The following is a 21,421-nucleotide window of genomic DNA, read 5'->3' on the forward strand; positions in this document are numbered from 1 at the left end:
CGCTGACTGTAATAAAGCAATATACTTCGGTACATTAAAAAAACTCATGAGTATTTACGCCTCTGGTGACGTTTTCCCCAAAACGGTGAATTATATAAATTATGTAAATCTGCCCAGTTGATACTTATCACCTAAATCTGAGGAGCGTGCCTGTATATATGGCTAGTGGAGATTCATAATCATCATAGAGAGAGACACATGAAACAGCTTTTGTGCAGTAGATCGAGTTGTCTGAACACACATCTACATAGTACCTATCTCCCTATCTCTTCAAAGTATATTTTCTCCATCCGACATTGAATATGTTTAGGCTGTGGCAAGAAGACAGTGAACAAGAGGAAAGTTAAACACTTTGACATATTAGTTGAACATCAGGAGGGATTCTCAGTGTTGCTTGATTGCTTCATACAAGTGCTGGCATTCCCAATACATTACTTACACCTATTAACCAATTCGACAAACATTGATAGTGCATTATCTGACGCAAAGCAGTAATGCATTTAGGAACAACTTGCAAAAAAACCAGTATGCAAGTATACATCCGTGCATGCTGAGGTTTCCGCTCGTATATTTCTACTAATAATTTACAACATATATCTTATGCAGAAGTTTAAATATCAAACAATCTATGAATGCCCGGTAGTAATTAACCACTGCAGGCGGCAGCTCCAGGGATTACTGAAGACACAATTTGTTATCTTTGGGTACATGGCAATTAATCACTTTTTACAACAATTTTCCGTGCCTACTGGGCAGACAACCTATCTACTTACAATGGCCAAGAAGATTTTTTTTCAAAATTCTCAAGCCCCCCCCCCACGAAATCAAATGCTCCACCCGCAGTCGGACAAGTCGCTCTTACGTTCTGTAAAACGCCCTCTTGTAGACATACAAGTATTTTCTTCATGCAATCATGAACATGATGAAGGTTCGTACTGCAATCTTGTACTTCGACTTCTCAGTTCATGGCGTCTAATACTTCCTTATTTTCGTATTAGATTAAATGCGGAGAAAACAGAAGAACGAGTATGACTTTTGACAAAAGAGAGACAGCGGCGTAAACAATAAGAACGACCTTTGACCTGATAAATGCTGACACAGGAACACGAAGGTTAGCGGGCGACTTGTTTTCGCGACATTGTCATCCAGTATATTTTCAAAAAGGTGCGCTATGTTAAACGTTCGTCATGATGACGATTAAGAAAGTATCTGACTTCGATTTATTGCGACACAAGGATCTACGCCGGGATCTGCCCTAGATTAAGGCATTATGACACGCCGGCCGCTGACATGGAGTTTGCCCTTCAAACCAGGAAGTCCGGGTGGCAAACGCAATCAGAGCCGAAATACTATTTGATTTGAAAGGTAAGAGGGCAGTTGTGCAATGCTTCATGTGTAACACTATGAATAAAATTTTATGTCTGAAAGTTGATCCACACCTGTGTCGGTCTATTCCGCTCGGCGTCTATGCCCCATAGACGTGTGAACCATTGCCTTAGAAGTACTTCTCATGCATATGTACACACGTCTGTGGGGGCATAGACGCCGAGCGGAGTAGACCGACCACAGATGACTGTGGTTAATCTTGATTGAAAGCACTAAAACTGTTTTTTCCGTGAACATGATTCTTCTCCTGCCGACAGCCGGTTCAAACTGTTCAAAAGTGCACACCGCTCAAGTAATTACGCACATGCGCGGTGCGTTGTGAAACGTTGTCATCGCAGTATGGGGAATCCCCACTGCCATACGACCTATGTAAATAACTTTAACAGTTTGAAGTTTGACATTGGTTAAACAGTTTCAGCCTGGTCAGCAGCAGTGCATTTTTCCCGAAGTCGTAGCTAGTGGCAAGTGAAGTCCCCGTACACCTGTGTGAGAGACATTTAAATGACTGTAAGCAGATCGCGTATTCTGTGAAGTTAGGGGAAGGAAACGAGTTAGAGACTTCATGATTACGAGCCTGGGATTACAAGTCGTAATCTCAGATCGGTTGTTGAATTCTGGCAGCCATATTTTACAGGAACTACATCTATAAAGGTAAGGGACTGGACATAAATGACAGGGGGGGGGGTGTTTTCGAAACACCGCTGCATCAAAAATAATGACCCTTCAAAAGTTCATGCACAAAAATTAGTGACCCTCCCCTTTATCCGTGCATGAAAATAAGTGACCCTCCCCTGTTACTCAATACCCCCCAAACAAACCCGCAATGCGTTCAAGACCTCCTTCTGACTTGCTATACTTTTGAAGTCCCCTCCCAAAAGGAAGGCAAAATGCGGCCGATATAACGCTTTGTCCAAAAATTATCAAATCATATGTGTGTGATAATTCATGTAAATGTATTTTGCTTGAAGTGGCAGATAAAAAGTGCATGCATTTACAAAAAATGTAATTTTTAGATTTCATCGATAATGTTGATTCACTATGCATGGCAGCCTATGATGAAACTATGAATATTTTTTTCCCAATACAAAACTAGGTAAATCTGTGCATTTATGTACACCTAATTATTAGTATTAATGTTCATGACTAGACTACAGTGGTTTCAAGTCTATGGTTGTGCAAGAAATTTGTTTTTGGAATTTCACTGAAATGTCCATTCACTATGCATTGCAGCCTATGATGAAACTATGAATATTTTTTTTAAATACAAAACTAGGTAAATCTGTGCATTTATGTACACATAATTATTAGTATTAATGTTCATGACTAGACTACAGTGGTTTCAAGTCTATGGTTGTGCAAGAAATTTGTTTTTGGAATTTCACTGAAATGTCCATTCACTATGCATGGCAGCCCGAAGGGCGTGCCGAAAATGGAAATGACAGAAAATGAAAGTGCCAGGAGGTATGTTTTCTTTTTTCAGTATTCCATATTCTTACGTGCACATGCAATTTCAGCTTTGATGCATAAAAAAAGGTGACCCTCCCCCATAGGCTTGCACAAAATCTTATGACCCTTCAAAAATGCTTGCGTGAAAAATGGCGACCCACCCCCAAAAACACCGGCCACCCCCCCTGCAGTTATAGTGGCTATTGTACCGCCTAATACGGACCAGTAATCACAAACGATCTAAAGAATGACATTTGAGTATCATAGACAGTGGAGGGGAAACTACTTCGATGTTAAAAATGCTTGACCGTTTCTAAAACTATCGCATAGTTCGATTGGTATTCTTTGAATAGGGTCTGTTCTTGATTGCAGGCACAACACCAATATGAGAATAACTGTTTTCCTACTCGGGTTTCTTGTCGTCTTCGCTGCTTTCACCGAAGCTGGCGAGAAAGACAAAATAAAGAGCGGAAAAAATGGAGAAGGGAATTCAAATAAGAAAGGTAAGTAGAAACAGGTTATTGATTAACTTGTTATATTCATGATTGCTAACTGTCATCTCTGTTACCTTTTTAACACCAGTGTCCGTCGAGGGCGCTTTGTCGCCACGTCGGAAGGACATGCTGCAAGTACTACGGAAGTGATCAGGGCAAACAGAACTGTATCAATCATAGACAGAAGAGGAAAATCTTACCTCTTTATGGTCTGTTTTACCATAGTACAATATATACGGCTTTCAAACAAATAATGGTTATTTACCTAGAGAATTTCAGCCTCAATATTTGTCACTGAGACACATTCTACCATACACCAAGAATATCGTCACTTCTAATATTGATATGCCTGCTTTGTTTTATACGGAAGTATACCGCTGCATTTTCCGAAATGATTTCAGTAGGTGGCCATCAGACCTACTCTCATTCATGTTGACAGCCAACACGTGAGGGATGAACCATTTGATCTTTGCAGGGGTGGTTAACATAACATCACCAAATTCCCGTTTTGTATCCCAAGATTTGACATAAAAATTAGCACTTCTATCTGCACAGACCATTGAATGGGCAGACTATACTTCATCCCCTCGACTCCTGCTCGCACTTCACATTATGATTATTCGAAGCTAAGGCTGACAGTAAATACTTAATTATATATGTACACTCACTTAGGTCTACCACATCTAACCAAATGTGAATAAAGTAGTATGACGCTATTTTTCTTTTACAAGTAAAATACAACGTTTTACCCAAAGAGTTAACGCAAGCGCCATATGCATTTCGAATATTGGTTAATTAGGTCACTTATTTCTGCAATGTCAAAATTTGCAGGATGGCTACGCATATTTATTTTTGATGATGATAAAATTGATTGCTTTTAAGATGCCTTGAGGAAATTAAGCACGCTGATCAAAACTTAAGTTTAGAGGTGTGTGATACCTAAACATCTTAGGCTTTGTAAGTGTTGTCGAGTATTCCTTGTCATACATTTTCTACGCGTACTGTATGTATGTATGTATGTATGTATGTATGTATGTATGTATGTATGTATGTAGGTAGGTAGGTATGTATGTATGTATGTATGTGCGCGTACTGTCTGATTCATTCAATCCCGTCCAAGCAGAAGGTGACAAAACGGTCAGAGATCACACCTCCTTGGTCTGGGGTGATTGTACACAAACAGACGGTAAATGAGGCATAGGTTGTAAAGATATCTCAAAAACTGAACAATGACAAATACAATGTGACGGCGATAGACGCAGGAAAGGTTAAATAACATGTTTGATATGTCTGACTTCACTTTGCTGCTCATTTTTCTCGAAATAAAGAGTGCAAGTACAAAACTCATAAAATTAGTGACTGAATGACGGGTACACGTAATGCTCAGCTGCAACTTTTGAAAGGTGATCCCAAACTCTGTGCACTAGACAAAATGTTGCAAAGAGATAGAAAGGATTGAAAGGCAAGATAGGTGAGAGTCGACTGATACTAATGTGTACCGACAATTGTAGGTCAATTCAACAAAATGGCCGACTTACGAGCCAGTAATTTTACACGCATAACAGAGAACGCTGTTTTGTCTATCTTGTTTGTTTATGTTCCCAATGGGAGGACATACAGGTCGTGTTTGACTGATGGTAAATTTTGTGTTGTCAGGAAACTGATTCAGTCTCGACATATTGTCTTTGTTACTCAAAATTATTTTAAAAATGATATTGGTACGAATTGACCCTGTCAATACGTGGATCGTGTTTACATACTGACCCTGTGGTACAATTTTTAACCAAGCTGATTGGCCAGGATTGAACATGTGACATGGTTAGCGAAAGGCAAAATATGTCATGGTGAGCATGAAACTTTAAACTGTAAAATTCAATAACTTTATAAAAGTATGGACAATTTGAACATTTGATGAAAATGTTTCATTTAGTGTTTTGTAGGACAAGGTGTTTCTTAATTGTTGCTTGCATTAGAATTGGTTTTTGAACACTAATATTGGTACACAGTACATAGTGCCGTGTATGTTTATATAATCTGGTAAAAAGAAGAAAGAGAAGTATTTGTTAAAATACACTGGATGTCTAAAATGTTATGAAAACTTACATCCACTGTCTCGATAGCCGGGTGTTGGAACGTACCCATTGACTATTAAATTTTGACTTTCTTCCGGTCTGACTGTACATATTTCTATCGTATCTACATCGTATGTATAATAATTCAATCAAATTAATTCAAAATTGAAAGAAATCTTATTAAATTAAAGCAACTTAATTCAAAATTGAAAGAAATCTTATTAAAGCAAATTCATTCAAAAACCTTATTAAAGTGGCCCAATTTTTTCCATACAAATACTTTTCCGTGTGTTTACCCTGTTATAGAGATGATACTTGACAATAACATTTCGTTACTTTACATCAAAGTTGAATCATCTTCCAGTTGTATGCATGCGGTTATCAAGGCTATGCTAATTTGAGGAATAATGCTGCGGAGGCACGACAGCTACATGACATCAATGAATATTTCTTGATCACACAATCAAACGGAAACATTCTTTTCAATTAGCTTAAAATTCAGTTTGCTACGAGTAGGATTCGACATCTATCAGTATGTCGAACAATAAAACATTATTTATCAATTTATTTTCTGTTGTAGTTACCGCTATGACATTTGATGTAGCCAGAGTTTCACCAGCTACGAAACCATTGCGAGCCACTGCACGCATTGAAAATCTCACAGATCGGATCAAACAGAAGATTGAAAGCAGTTATCAAACCGATGCTAACATAGTCAGCAGTGATGGACTACATGGTCTAGTGCAGGCGGTAGACCTGGCCTATGACAATCACTACCCATTGGTGTTGAGTCCAGACATGATATGGTTGTGTATCACACAGGGTTTAGCAATCCACATTAACGAAAATTCCGAAGAGCTGAGAGAGAAGTTTGTCTCACACTCTGGGAAGAAGAAAATAAAAGTAAGAAGAGATGACTTTGCGAAAGGCTTGGCAACCAATCCGTGGCCAGAGGTTTTCGGTGAATTTTCAGAGAAAATTAAAGATGAAATAGGAGTGACAAATTATGATCTCATTACTCCAAATTTCACCACAACCGGTCCCATTGAAAAGGCAGTTGGTGATATCGCCTTAATGGACACGATGCAGTCTTACTTTACATATATGGTTGAGACTATGTGTGGAATTCCATCTATTACTCTCGAAGGCACCGAGGAAGACTGGATAGCAATACGGGATAAAGCTGAACAACTGGAGCAGTATAAACTCAAATGGTGGACCAAGCAACTTCTACCTGTCTTGGATCAGTTTGTGAACGCATCAAGGGGCACAATCAACAGGGAATTCTGGTCCGGTATTTACAAAGTGAGAATAACTGAATAACATAAATTCTAAACCAGCAGTCTATTTATTATTAAATGCGCATGTTTTGTTCGCAGAACTTGGTTGCAGTACTGCGATATCCTTTTCCTTACATTAATGTATGAAGATTTCAGTGAGCTATTGTATGTACAGTTGATGCAGATAGTGTTTTTATTATGAATAGCGACAGATTAATCGACACAAATCTATGTTTTGCTGTTGCATTGTAAATATGCCCAGGGTAAAAATTGCTGTCTTTTGAGATGACTCGCAAATATTAATGTGACTAAACAAGTTAATTTGTTTTTGAAATTCTGTTTCTGTGCGACAGATAGCTGGTGGTTCTGGTGGACCGTATATAACGGGCTGGATCATAACCCTCTTTCCATATCTTCAGAATCATGGAAGCTTTGCACAGAATGAATACCTTGACCACTGGTCTGCAGGAGGGATTTTCTATGCTGTAACAACCGACTGCTTTCCATCTGGCTTGTCTAAAGCACCATTTGTATGGGAATATTTTGCACAGAAATTCGACATGCAGTTCATTGGAGGATTCATGGCAGTGTCCCAAGATAATGAGACTTTGGCACTGAGACCGGAGCTGGGCTGGGCTGTTGTAGAATATGATGTCACATCTTAGCTTATTGAACATTGTCCTGTTAAAGTGTCTTATTGAAGCGGCTAAATACACGACATAACCCTTGAAAGAGGGACCTCAGAACAGTTATTTTATTGTAGTTATTGTAGCTGTTCAAATTGTTAGATTAACTCATTGCATTTCATAATTTATGTCCAATCAAAATACACAAATGCATTGTATACATGATTATCACCCCTTGGAAGTTAGACATCAATCATGAAATCTTTAAAATTTTCATGAATTTTATTCACATTTTTTTGCTTTTCAGGAGACTTGTGTCAGGCTCCTCTCAAGTAATTTCAGCCAATTTCAGCAGTATCCTGAAGTGTTGATAAGACATCTGATTTGCATTTGTCGATTGACTACACCATTCAGCGGTTATTGACCATTATGTCAATGATGTCTGCATACCTAATGAATGCCAATTGTCAGTCCACTCCTCATTGATATCACGCAACAGTGACTGGTTGAAGGAGCATTAATTTTTCTCCGGAGAGGGGGCTCAGTGGAAATCGGGGGGGGGGGGGGTTGACGTTTACAAAACTGCATTTAAGGGGGTCAAATTTTACAAGAAATGATTTGGGGGTCAGATAATACAAAAATTTTAATCGAGTTATGGCATGAAAAACAAAATTTATCAAAAAGTATATAAACTAGAATACTAACATGGCTTTATTCTGTCTGAAGAGGCAATAACAATAAGAAAAGAGCACTTTTATTCACAAAAATAAGGAGACTAGTATGTACCATACTACGTTTGCAGGTATTTTTCTCGGTAGTCTTTGAAGCTGCTTAAGGTTCATTTGCGAGGATAATCTTTCAAAAGAAGGAAAAAATGATACAGTTCATATTGATTAATAATTTGGCCGTACTATACATTAGTCCCCAAAATAATTATGTCAGAGTCCTGTCACATCTAGAAAGTTTGACCACAGTTTTTCATCGTTAATGAAAATTGTTAGCATTGTAGTTAAAAAACGATAAGTGAATTTGAAAATCGTGAAAAGCGTGAAAACTTTGCAGTTCGATTGATTTTGAAAATTACCCTTAGCAACCGTTGTTTAGCAATTTTAATCCTTCAGTATCGCCTCAATGTTTGCCATGCACAGTCTCTACTCTAGAGTTACGAGACTTCACAACATTATGACACTTTAATGCTGTGTTTTGAAAGTTTGCCGGACTTTCCATCAGTTGACACTACAACCTCATCTTCTATCAGTAAATGAATTGTGAAGAATGATTATCAATTGTATGCATAATTATATTACCTCCACTTGAAGTTTGTTTTGAGTTGGGAAGCTACGATATCTAATTTTGTTATACTTACTCGATCGAAATACAAACGTAGGTGGTTGTCGACATTTTTTGCGTTTCTGTTGTAATGTTTTACTTTTCTTTGTTGTTTTGATCTTAGTCGTGTTGTAAACGATGTGTGCTATCACTTGTTGACAGGTTATTTTTGACGCTTCCTTATTATGTAATCATGAGAGTACCGTATATAATTGCCGGTCCCCTCCATAAGTAGTAGTGGTAATACAACTTACTGTTTGTCGGATTTATTTCCCTCTATATTTTCAGTTTATTTTTTCTTTTCTCTATTTCGTCATTTTGCTGTTTCATAATCTTGCTGATTAACATTAGCCCATGGATGGTCTCCCTCTGTTTTGTGCATTTGAGGAATTTAGAAATTAAACTGCAATCAACGATATGTAAATCTATCGGCGTCACGGTTGTTTGCATACAGCTCAGTTTTTCGTGATATATAAAATTAGGTTGAATTATAACCAGTTTTGCTTTAATCCTGACCACACCTCAATCAAAATGCTTATAATGAACTGTCAAAAATGACAAATTCTGCAATGCTGCACTGTACAACGCAAAACAATTTGAACAAAGTTGTTGTCACATACAGATATCAATTTTTTGATTACTTCTTGACTAGATTTAACGAGAGTTTGTCACCATCACTGGTTACTATACCAGCAATATTTGGACAAGCATAGAGACTTATGTAAATCATTCCCGACAAAGAGCGCATGCGCCTGTCTTCAAAACCAAGCAAACCGAGGCCACGCTTTACGATCACCTGTAGTCTTCGAAAGCATAAAGCGAAATAATAAAACAAAGTGAAAATGGTGTAGAAAATACGATGATACAGAGCGTGAGAGTGAGTTTGAAACTTTCCAACGACGATTCATACTATGGTTACGATCAAGAATGTTCTGAGGCCAAAAACATCGTTCAATATCAGGAAGCTGTCACCTCGGGATTAGCTGTAAATTTCGGAATCTACGTAATTTCCTCGTAATTACGTCATGTCTGTCATTTCGTCGGATTCAATCTTATCATTGTTGCGAAGAGAAAAAAAACGCTTGTAATAATTGGGACTTTGTCAATGAAAGTAACTAAATTAAAGTCAATATGATGCACATGAACAAAAAAATGAGAGTACCAGAGACCTGTCTGGTGAATGATGCCCATATTGGATTGGATTGTAAGCAACTAGAAAAGAGTATGCATTTCGTAGGGTTATGTCCTTTAACAACGTTGGACATAATCAGGTGTGTCATGTTCTAGTTCTTAGTGCTTGAAATATCAAAAGTCTATTAACCTCCAAGAAACTGGGCGATGGTCCAGGCATGTCTGAGTAGTAGATATTGACGTGAAAACGCCCGATATTAACCGAAAAGCCCTCATGTTCATTCCCTGATTACAGATGAGCCTTGCTAATAATATGAAACATTTAAATTCCATATAGGCCCTAGTAATAGACATATAATAATATCGATTATTACAGAAACATCTATGTTCGCTAATACAGCACTGGGAGATCAACTTGTGTACCATGTTTCATCAAATCTGATGCAGTTGTGAATGTAGCACACTAATAAAAAAGGCTATTAAATATGCAAATTGGCAGTGAGTTGTCATGATATTGCTACGCTTCTTTGTGAACCATTTCAGCACAACGTGTTCAACAACTGTGCTGAGCTTTATCAAAGTTGATGCAATATTGCTTAAAAAAGCCTCCTGAGTACGAAAATTCATTTAATATACAAATTAACACTCTATTGACAAGAAAGTGCAAGGAAAATGCCTTTTTACACTATTAAAGTATTTTGTGCTCAACATCTGTGCAACGTTTCATCAAATTTGATGCAGTATTACTGGACATATCACCATACTAACTTACGGAGATTCTTCAGACTTCTTATTTCTTACTTCATCACGTCTAAAACTTCCCCTATTTTCGTAGTAGATCACAAGCGAATAAATCATAGATATAGTGTATGACGTACAAAAAATAAGATACTGTCTTAAACGAATATATTACATGTACTTTGACCCGGTAAATGCTGTAACAAGAACACGAGGGTAGGCCGGGTGACTTTTTGTTTACTACATTTTCATCTATTATCAAAGTGTGCACGCGGTAATTAAGGCATTTACAGATTACCCCACGCCGGCCGCTGAGCTGAATTTTGCTCTTCAAACCAGTAAGTGCGCATGCAAAATGCATTGATGAATGGAGAAATACTATCTTAAAGGTGTTCCATTTGACGATAAACTTTTAAACTTCTATGTGGACGTTTTGGTCTGCAAAAGTGTCCTATCCGATATGTGTATGTAGAGGCAGCAAGGGGACGTGTATTGTTGACGTCATTTCCATGTATGCGCACATTTGACTTGAAATTATTTTAATGTACACTCTCAAATGTAGATTTTGTATTTCAATTGAAACTGTAGAAATGTTTGGAACTAACATTGCTACACATCCATCATAAGGGACTAGACAGAAATTCCAGGCGGGAGGGCCGGTGTTTTTCAAAATACTGTTTCGCAAAAATAGCGACCCTTCAGAAGTGTTTGCGAGAAAGAATTTTTTGTACACTCATGTACTTGTGACTACCCTATTCTAATAAAGTTCATTCACATCACTCATCAAACGTCTATGATGCACTGATTTAGCTAGTTTTCTATTGGAAAAAATGCCTATAGTTTTTTTTTCAAATACAACCATTTATAGTTAATCGACATTTGATGAAATCCAAAAATGAAATTCTTTGTACATACATGCACATTTTATCGCCACTTTAAGAAAAACACATTTAAATAAATTATCAAACACTGCATCAAAACACAACAATACAGATAAAGTCACATCATTGAATTGCCTGTATTATAAAATAATACAAGTGAATTCACACGAATCCACATGAATACAGGCTTGCTGAATACAAGCAATGGATTTTTGACTGTATTCATCTGTATATGCACTATTCAGCTACAATAGAGGCAATAATACATGCTACTAGGAGTAATAAAATTAGTATTATTGGGTTTTCATGCCATCAAACATATAAAAACGTAAAGATATACCTTGTTTTGTAGAGGAAAACTGTTAATGTTTACCCAATGCAATCCAATGTATTATGGTTTGATATTTTTGGCTGAAGCACTACGTCTGCAACATCTTAGCTTCGCAAAAATATGACCCTCCAACGGCATGCGCGGAATTTCTTGACCTTTTGCGAGGAAAAGTGGCGATCAACCCCTAAAAACACCGGCCCAACCCCTGTAATTTCTGTCCAGGCCCTAATGTCATTTTTCTTCAAAGGGGAAATCTCAAACGGGAAAAGGGGCCGCTTTACAAAGCCTCAAGTGTAACACTGGTGATAAAATGTTATATGTACAAGTTTATTTAGTCCAAATTCACTGAAACTGTATTTTCGCGAACATGCTTCTATTCCTCTTGTAGGCGTCAGCCAGTTCAACAAGCGGACAATGCTCGAGTAATAATCACGCACATGTGCAGTGCGTTTTGAAAGAGTGCTATTGCGACTAGGTGAAGACCCACTGCCCCTGTGCCCTATGTAAATAACTCTGTCGTCAGCAGTGATGTTTTTCCGGAAGACGCAGCAAGCGGTAAACAAAGTCTCCGTATACGACAGACATTCAATTAGACTGCTAGTAGATTCCGTAAGCTTAGATTACGTATACTGTGAAGTTAGGTGGCGGCGACGATTTGGAGATCACGAAATTACGAGTTTGAGATTACGAGTCGTCATTTCAGATCGGCGGTTCATTGGTTGGACACCATATATTCTTAGGAACTAAATTTATAAAGGTAAGTCGTATAAAGTCCAAATCCTGAATACGTCAAAGACCAAAGTTCCACTCAGCCTCACAAAGTAATGTAACAGCCAGGTACAATGCAAGTTTCTCAGGGGATGCTGCGTGCCCTGGTGGTAATGACAGTAACTTTACGTCTCCACAATCAACAAAATAGTAAAAAGTCAGCCATTCTTTGCATGACGAGTGCATCATTAGAATACTGTGTGTATTAGAACAATGGTAAATTGCAAGTAAACTTGAATTGTAATTCAGAGCGAGGAATGATATCATAGAGCTTAGAGAAAGATCACAATTTACAAAATGGCAGAGGACCGAAGAGAAAACGTTTCGACCATGTTTTCATTAGCCCCAACGATGGAGGAATGATATCGAAGAGCTTAGAGAACGATCACAGTTAACAGCAGAGAGGGGAAGAGAAAACATTTCGTCTATCAGTAGCCCCAACGATAGCCAATATTTCAGAGCCCTCTGTTGGCAAGAACATTTTGGTGGCCCCACTCACACACGCCGAAATGAAAATGTACAACCGATGATGCCACTTGCGATGCGTCCCTTTGAAAGTCAATCCATGAAAATGATCCTCCATTATGGCACGTCCGGGCGGAGCTGCAGTGTGATTACCACTAGCCAGAGAACGTGTGACATAATTGGGCACAAATAAACAACCATTAAATCATAGGCTAACCATGAGAGGATCATTGTTAGTGATTGACTTTCAAAGGAACTCTAATGACGTCATGTTTTCTGGTGGAGCCTATTCGCATTCAAATTGGATTTTATGGCGGAAATTGGGCATATTACCGTTTGCAGCCGAAGGAGGGATTCACACTGCAGTTATAATTGCTATTCTACTGGCTAATACGACCAAGAAACTGCAAACAATCGGAGCTTGCTACCGATGCAATAACTTCGGTGACAAAAATGCTTGACCATTTCCAAAACAAATCGCATAGTTCGATCAGGATTCCTTTAACAGGGATCTGTTCTTGATTACAGTCACAACACCAATATGAGAATAACTGTTTTCTTACTCGTGGTCCTTGTCGTCTTTGCCGCCTTCACCGAAGCTGGCAAGAAAGACAAAATAGAGGGCGGCGAAAATGGAGAAGGGAATTCGAATAAGAAAGGTAAGTAGAAAGGTTGCTCTTAACTTATTATATTGCTACCTGTCATCTTTGTTTGTAACACCTGTGTTCGTCGAGGGTTCTCACTTCTTTACATATGGTTTATTTGCCACTTTGGTGCAATAAAGTTATCTTTAAAAAACAAAAAAACAAAAACAAAAACCTACCATCGAGGCTATCAGGGCAAATCGAACTATAACAAAAATAGAAGGAATATTGTCCTCTTTATAGTGTATGTTACCATAGGTACACGTCCACTGCTTTCGAACAAATAACGTCGGTGAACTACCCAAAGAATCCTCTGCTATAACTACAGAAAAGAGGCCATTTATGTTTAAGCATTAATAAGAAGGATTAGCATAGCAAGACTGACAAAGAAACAATGAGTACATTGAAAGTACAGTTCGCCTGAAAAAGAACATCTTCAGCTTATCATTGAATGGTGGCCAAACCCATCGTTGTTAGGCACGCTATAGTGCCGATGTTCTTTGAATAAACGCGAGATGCCGATCGGGAATACCTCAATGCGGTATTTCCTCAGATTAGTTAATTTTTTTCTTATTCCGGAAAACAAAATAGCGTTGTGGTTCTAAAACGACCAGAGCTATGGATAATTCAAATTAAAAACTTTGAACCCGTTTCAGTCAGATAGATTGTACCATCCTGACAAAATAAGGCAAAGCATGGAATTGCAAGACAGCTGGAATGGCTGGGATGTACACAAAAGGCCAAGAAACGCTGGGAACTGTGAGGTCAAGCAAACAACAAACCAGTCAAATACGGAGCATTTTCTGAAAGTCCCTTGACCCGTAATCGACTGTCTATGGATACAAACTTCTGAGCATACAGAAATGACGTAAACAATGGTCGAAGAATAAAGTTGTGAACAAGGTCTTTGCTGATGTTGTGAATTAGCTCCCGGATGTTTTCGAAAATCTTACGTCCAAAAGCTCATTGCATGTCCGGTGAGAAAACGTGACAGGTTTTGCATATGAGAAGCCTTCGGGTGTGTGTGTCACGTTGCCGGTAGCGTGGACGGTTCTCACAATGATTTTATATGGGAGATGTCTTTAAGAATACAAGCGTAGATGTGACAGCAGCTGACGTAGAAATAAACGGTGGTATATATGTAGACCATGGGGCAATGCTCTGTTTATGTGTCCTAACGACCTCTCGCTGGCTAATTCTCGGTGATTTGAGACGGTAAACTGTAACATCTCAAACGTTTCAATCAAACGCTACACGCTGCTGATGCAGGGGGTATATATATATATATATATATTATATATATATATATATATATATATATATATATATATATATATATATATATATATATATAATACGATATCCATAATTTGTTTTGGCTAGCTTGTTCTCGTTTGAATAGCTATTGAGAAAATGTGCGCCTTGAAATTGAAAAACATAACTTTTGCTCAACTTTCCGTAAGTAAACTTTAAAATAATCAGTCAAGCCTGATATTCAGGGGACGCCTTGTAAACTTTGTTACTAGAAAAATACAAAACCCAATGTTTACATACTCAAGAAATTCAAAATGATCCCCATCCCTGTGTTAACTCCATGGGGGAAATTTTAATTTTTGATTTTCACAGAAATAAACCGGTGAAACTTCAGTAACTCCATGAGCTTCAAAATGAGCCCCAACAAGTGGTAGACCAGAACAATTGTCAGTATGCTTATGAGCACCAAAAGTGTAAACTTGATGGAAATTTCAATGACTGCAGTTCAGAATTTTACCTGTTGGTGACTAACCAAAGATCAGTACGGATATTCGTTTTCGATTATTATTTACAGGGAATGCTATTAAGCTTCCTCGAGGAAATTGTGAACGAAGATCAAAACTTAAGTTTGTAGGCATGCGCTGCCTTAACATCATAGGCTATGTTAGAATTATGGAGCTTTTCTTGTTGTACATTTATTACATGTAAAAACTGTAAAATTCAGTATGAATCAACAGTAGAGAATTTTGAATATTTGATGTAACTTTCTCATATAGTTTTTGAGAGATAAACTGTAGCCCACATCCTGTCTCTTTCTTGGCGTTTCTTTAGGATAAATGCGTATGAAGATCATTGTCACTTTCTTTGTCCCGATATGTGATTCAGATCTCCATCGTTCAGTTGAACTTGAACCAGCATATTAACTGAAATTGCCCAAATGACAAATCTGCGTACAAACGTCTCTGTTAACAGCCTGCAAGTACGAAACTCATGAAATAAGTCATTGTGACAAATCGACGGGTACAAGGACTGCTCAGCTGCGACTTAAGAAAGGTGATCCTGAAACCTGTGCCCCAGAAAAAACAATGACAAAGAAATGTAGAGGAATGAAAGGAAAGAAAGTTAAAGGTGAGAGTCGTTTGCTACGCATGCGTACCAAATGTTGTGGATCAATTTAACAAATTGATCGCTTTAGTTATTTTACAAGCATAATAATTTTACAAGTATAAAGAACATAAGAGAAAGCGTGTTAGTAATTTCGTTTGTTCTTGTCCTCAGTAAGAGGATACACAGGCCGTGTTTGACTGAAAGACTATTAATTTTGTATTGTTAGAAAACTGCTCCAGTCTCAGCATAGTGTCTTTGTTGCTCGAAGTCATTTTAAAAATCATTGATACGATATTGACGCCATGGTACAATTTGTAGACCTAGCTGATACTGGTGAGGATAGAACACGTGGTATGGTGAGCAAAGGCATGTATGTGCCTTTAAAACTGTAAAATTCAATAAATATTTACGTATGGATAATTTGAATATTTGATGTAACTTTCTCATTGCGTATTTCGTAAGATAAGCTGTAGTCTATGCCCTGTCTCTTTCTTGGCGTTTCTGTCACGATAAATGTACATGAAGATCAATGTCACTTCCTTTGCTCCAGAGTCTGGCTCAACTCTCCACCGATCAGTAGAACTAGAAAATAGAGACTAACTGTCATTGCCAAAATGACAAATCTACCGACATTCTTTTCTGTTAGCAGCCTGCAAGTACGAAACTCATGAAATAAGTCAGTGTGACGAATCAACGGGTACAAGAACTTCTCAGCTACGACTTAAGAAAGGTGATTCCAAAACCTGTGCCCCAGAAAAAAATGTGACAAGGAAATGTAAAGGAATGAAAGGCAAGAAAGGTGAGAGTTGTCTGCTACGCATGCATACCGAATGTTTGGATCATTTCAAAAAGAATGATACCGCTAAAGTTAGAGCTACTGTCTCTTTAACTGAGTGATAGTACGTGTCCATTTGACCTTGGAATTCCGAGTTTCTTCCGATTGGACTGTACTTATTTCTATCTTATGTACATCATGTGCATAACTAAATCAAAAGTCGCTCAAAGTGGAAATTCAAATTAAAATAACATATTTTTTCCAATACTAATTTTCTGCCATTTGTGGACCCTCTTATATTGATGTTTGATTAACATTCAGGTAATTTACATCAATTTCAAAGTTTAAAAAAAATCAGCTTCAAGTTGTATACATTCAGTTATTGAGGCAATACTTATGTTTTGTCAACAAGCAACAATGTTTGCCAGGCACGAAAACTGCATGATATCAACAACATTAAACAGAAACACTCTTTGCAATTAGCTTAATGTTCAGTAGGCTACCAGTGAGACGTGACAACTTCGCATTCCAGTATGCTAAATCATTATTTTCTGCTGTAGTGACCGCTGTGACCTTTGACGTAGCCGAAGTTCCTGCAGCTACGAAACCATTAAAAGCCACTTCAAGTACGGAAAATCTAACAGTTCGCATCAAACAGAAGATTGAAAGCAACTATCAAACCAATGCTATCATAGTTAGCTCTAGTAGATTACACGGTCTAGTGCAGGCGGTACACATGGCCTATGGCAATCACTACCCATTGGTGTTGAGTCCAGACATGATATGGTTGTGTATCACACAGGGTTTAGCAATCCACATTAACGAGAATTCAGAGCAGCTGAGAGAGAAGTTTGTCTCACACTCTGGGAAGAAGAAAATAAAAGTAAGAAGAGATGACTTTGTGAAAGGCTTGGCAACCAATCCATGGCCAGAGGTTTTCGGTGAATTTTCAGAGAAAATTAAAGATGAGATAGGAGTAACAAATTATGATCTCATTACTCCAAATTTCACCACAACTGGTCCCATGGAAAAGGCAGTGGGTGATATCGCCTTAATGGATACGATGCCGTCTTACTCTACATATACGTTTATGACTCTGTATGGAATTCCATCCATTACTCTCGAAGGCACTAAGGAAGACTGGATAGCAATACGGGATAAAGCTGAACAACTGGAGCAGTATGATCTCAAACGGTGGACTAAAGAACTGCTACCTGTCTTGGATCAATTTGTTAACGCATCAAGTGGGAACATAGACAAGGAATTCTGGTGCAATATTTACAAAGTAAGAATAACTGAATAATATAGATTCTGAAGCAGCTACCTATTTATTTTTTAATGTTTTGTTCTTAAAGCTAGGTTGCAGTTCTGCGATGTCTTTTTTCTTATATCGATGTATCAATATTTCAGCAAGCTATAATTACTTTTGATGCAGATTGTGTTTTCCCTTGAATAGCGATAGATTGCTCGCCACGAAACTGTAATTTGTCGCAGTATTACAAATGCGCCTGTTGTTAAAATCGTTGTCTTCTGACATGACTCGCAAATATTGATATGCAATTCTGTTTCTGTCTTGCAGGAAATTCATGGTATTGGCGGGCCATATATAACAGGCTGGATCATAACCCTCTTTCCGTATCTTCAGGATTATCGAAGCTTTGCACACAATCAAAACCTCAACAAGTGGACAGCGAGAGGGATGTTTTTCTTTGGCGCAAGAACGGAAGAATTTCCATCTGGCCTGTCTAAAGCACCATTTCAATGGCTTTATCATCAGCAGCAATTCGAGATGCAGTTCATTGGAGGATTCATGGCAGTGTCCCAAGATCATGAGACTTTGGCACTGAGACCTGAGCTGGGCTGGGCCGTTGCAGAAGATGGCGTCACATCTGAGGAGAGTGAACATGATCCTCGTTTAAGTGCCTTGTTGGAGTTGTTAGGTATAAAGCAGTAGGACCTCAGAACATTTGTATTGTAGTTCTCACAACTATGGAAATGTTACTTTTACTCTTTGTATTCCATAATTTCTTTGCAGAAACAGCAAATGTATTGTACACATGATTATCACCACTTGGAAGTTAGACGTCAACCAGTAGATCTCCAAAACGAAAGGATGGTTACAAGTACGTATTGCTACAAGAAATTTGATTTTTGAATTTCACCGAAAAGCTCATTCACTATACATTGTAATCAATAAAGAAACTGTGAACAATATTTTTTCAATATAAAACTAGCTAAATTTGTGTATTTATCGACAGTTGATAATTTATGTTAATTCATTTGATTAGACTAGGGTAGTTACAAGTGCATGTGTGTGCAAGAACTTTGATTTTGGAATTTGATCGAAATGTACATCCTTAAAGGGAAGTTCACCAAGGATGATTTTTACATATGTGCTAGCTTTGTGGTCACTTACCCCGGAAAAGCTATTTTCGCCATTTATAACTCGCACGAATTTTTACAAAAATTGATAGAAATAGTACAGGAAGTTATCTATGTAATTTGAATCATGGGAAAAAAGCTCCAAGCTTGGAGCTTGCATCATGTGATATGGAAGGGACCATCTTCGGAAGGGTATGGCATTGTCAACTCACCCACGCTCGAACCAGACTGTGCGTATTTACATAACTTTTGTTTATACTGAGTATCCTTGCGTAAACGTTGAATCACACAATAAACTCTCCACTGTCAGATTTCGTGTTGCTGTTTAATACTGTGCTACTGTGATCGGACGATGCTCGATTGTAGACGTTGAAGAAACTATGAATATATTCTTACAACACAAAACTAGCTAAATCTGTGTGTTTATAGACGCTTGATAATTGATATTAATGTTCTTAATTAACTTACGATGGTTACAATTGCACGTGTGTGCAAGAACTTTGATTTTGGAATTTCAACAAAATTTTGATTCACTGTACATTGTAGTTTTTGAGGAAAATATGGATTTTCATATCGTCACGTAATTATTAGTGATGTACGCAGGGTAAAAATAAACGTGTATTGCGTAGTTCTGCTCGCAGATGATCAACACTACCTCTTATCAGCAGATTGTAGCCATATTCTTAAGGCAAGGCCTTGAAGTGATCCAACTTTAAATGCATCAGTGAACATTTTGGATTTATCAGTCTAAGCCCACTTGAATTTATCCAACTCAATGCGCCTGCTAAAGAGCACACAAAATGACGATCATGAGAGATAGCGAAAATTGTGAATTTCTGCCTTTGTGCCAAATTGTAAAAAAACGGAGCACAGTAGCCTACCGTATTTTTTTTCAAAAGTACAAGACATATGTGACTTAGATGCTACTTTTAAATGCTTTACAAAATTAAAAATGCCGGAAGGTGCGGTAAAATATTCCATCAGATAACATTTTAATTCCAGAAATTATTGGTATAATTATGGCAAATTCGGTAACCAATAATCGATTCCATTTAGTCACATATTTTTTTTAAAATTTAAATTAGAGTCTTTACTTTTTAAAGTTTTACTTTTGTGTTATTTTACAATCAGATGTGTAAATGTCATTCACTGCATGAACCTAAAATGAATTGTTTTATATAATTATTGATTTTAAGTGATTTTCAAGAAAATCTCTGATTTTTCATCGTGCATTTGTAGAAAAGCAAACATGGTGACGACATGTTTTTTTCTCAAATATTTGACTGTTCTCAAATGCCAGAATTAAAAAATCCCTTGTTACTGTTAAGTCTCATAGTCTTTCATATGTTGCTCTCTGGCAAAATCTTGTGTACAAGTATGTTTAACTGCAACTGATCAGAGCATCCAATAACCAAAACTCTTCTTCATCTACATCAGAGCTAGCGCTGTCAGTCTAACTCTGATGTAGCAAGAAATTTGATTTTTGGAATTTGACCAAGGATGTTGATTCTCAATATGTTGTGGTATGTGAGGAAACTTTGAACTTATTTTTACAATAAAAAACTAGCTATCAAAATCTGTGCTTTAAAACAGTTTGACAATTGATATAAATGTACGTAACGAGAATATTATATTTGAAAGAGCAGATCTGAAAAACCACACTGGTATTGGACTTTCACCCAGGTGATTATTTTGTAAAGTTCAAAAGGATTCCCTGAAAGTTAAAAGGTCAAATGTGAAATTATAAGTCAATTAAGATGTTGTTGATACAGACTGTGGCATCAGGGGGAGGGTCGCTGTTTTTTGAGCATGGAAATGGGGGTGGGTAACTCTTTTTCTTGCAAACACTTTTGAAGGGCCTAATTTTTCAGTCCAGGGCCATAGGGTGCGAAGGTCTTATAATGAATAAACTCTGATGATTTTTTTTTTGGGGGGGAGGGGGGAGGAGGGGGGGGCGTCACATTTTACGATTGATGAATTAGTGGGGATCAAATTTTAGAAATTTGATTTGGAGGGGGTCGCTTTTTACATTTCATTTGTTGATCAAGTTCCACGGACTCCCCCCCCCCGTAAAAACGAATGCTCTATTACGTACTGTAAAACGCCCTCTCGTAGACACAGGCTACATGTATTTTCTTCGTGCAATGATGAACATCAGGAACATGACGAAGGTTCTCACTGCAATCTTGTACTTCGACTTCTCAGTTCATGGCGTCTAATACTTCCTTATTTTCGTATTAGATTAAACGCGGTAAAAACAGAAGAATGTGTATGACTTTTGACAAAAGAGAGATAGCAGCGTAAATAAGAAT

The 21,421-nt window shown here is 37.7% G+C and overlaps 2 protein-coding genes across 6 annotated transcripts in view; both read left to right on the top strand.

Moving 5' to 3' along the window:
• The window catches only part of LOC139114443 (uncharacterized), a 51,706-nt gene extending 42,210 nt beyond the window's left edge, over positions 1-9,496 (top strand). The window contains exons 1-4 of one of the 2 annotated variants that reach the window (XM_070676197.1): positions 1,768-2,037; positions 3,205-3,335; positions 5,979-6,703; positions 7,032-9,496. In XM_070676197.1, the coding sequence (XP_070532298.1) occupies positions 3,218-3,335; positions 5,979-6,703; positions 7,032-7,343 (1,155 nt within the window). In that variant the 5' untranslated portion in view covers positions 1,768-2,037; positions 3,205-3,217 and the 3' untranslated portion in view covers positions 7,344-9,496. Of the gene's footprint in view, positions 1-1,767; positions 2,038-3,204; positions 3,336-5,978; positions 6,704-7,031 lie in introns of those variants that run through there. The other variant, XM_070676188.1, reaches the window with a different exon arrangement.
• Positions 9,497-12,230: 2,734 nt separating this feature from the next.
• Positions 12,231-20,436, top strand: LOC139114402 (uncharacterized). 4 transcript variants are annotated; one of them, XM_070676124.1, is made up of 6 exons: positions 12,232-12,471; positions 13,476-13,606; positions 15,818-15,973; positions 16,599-16,751; positions 17,288-18,012; positions 18,307-20,436. In XM_070676124.1, the coding sequence occupies exons 2-6, from the start codon at positions 13,489-13,491 to the stop codon at positions 18,679-18,681; spliced, it is 1,527 nt and encodes a 508-aa protein (XP_070532225.1). In that variant the 5' UTR covers positions 12,232-12,471; positions 13,476-13,488; the 3' UTR covers positions 18,682-20,436. The 4 variants fall into 4 exon arrangements, with proteins under 4 accessions (XP_070532240.1, XP_070532248.1, XP_070532225.1 ...); XM_070676132.1 differs by having other exon boundaries at positions 12,233-12,471; positions 16,602-16,751; XM_070676139.1 differs by lacking the exon at positions 15,818-15,973 and having other exon boundaries at positions 12,231-12,471.
• The last annotated feature ends 985 nt before the right edge of the window (positions 20,437-21,421 follow it).

The sequence above is a fragment of the Ptychodera flava genome, chromosome 2 (assembly GCF_041260155.1).
Source record: "Ptychodera flava strain L36383 chromosome 2, AS_Pfla_20210202, whole genome shotgun sequence".
Classification (NCBI taxonomy): Eukaryota; Metazoa; Hemichordata; class Enteropneusta; family Ptychoderidae; genus Ptychodera; species Ptychodera flava.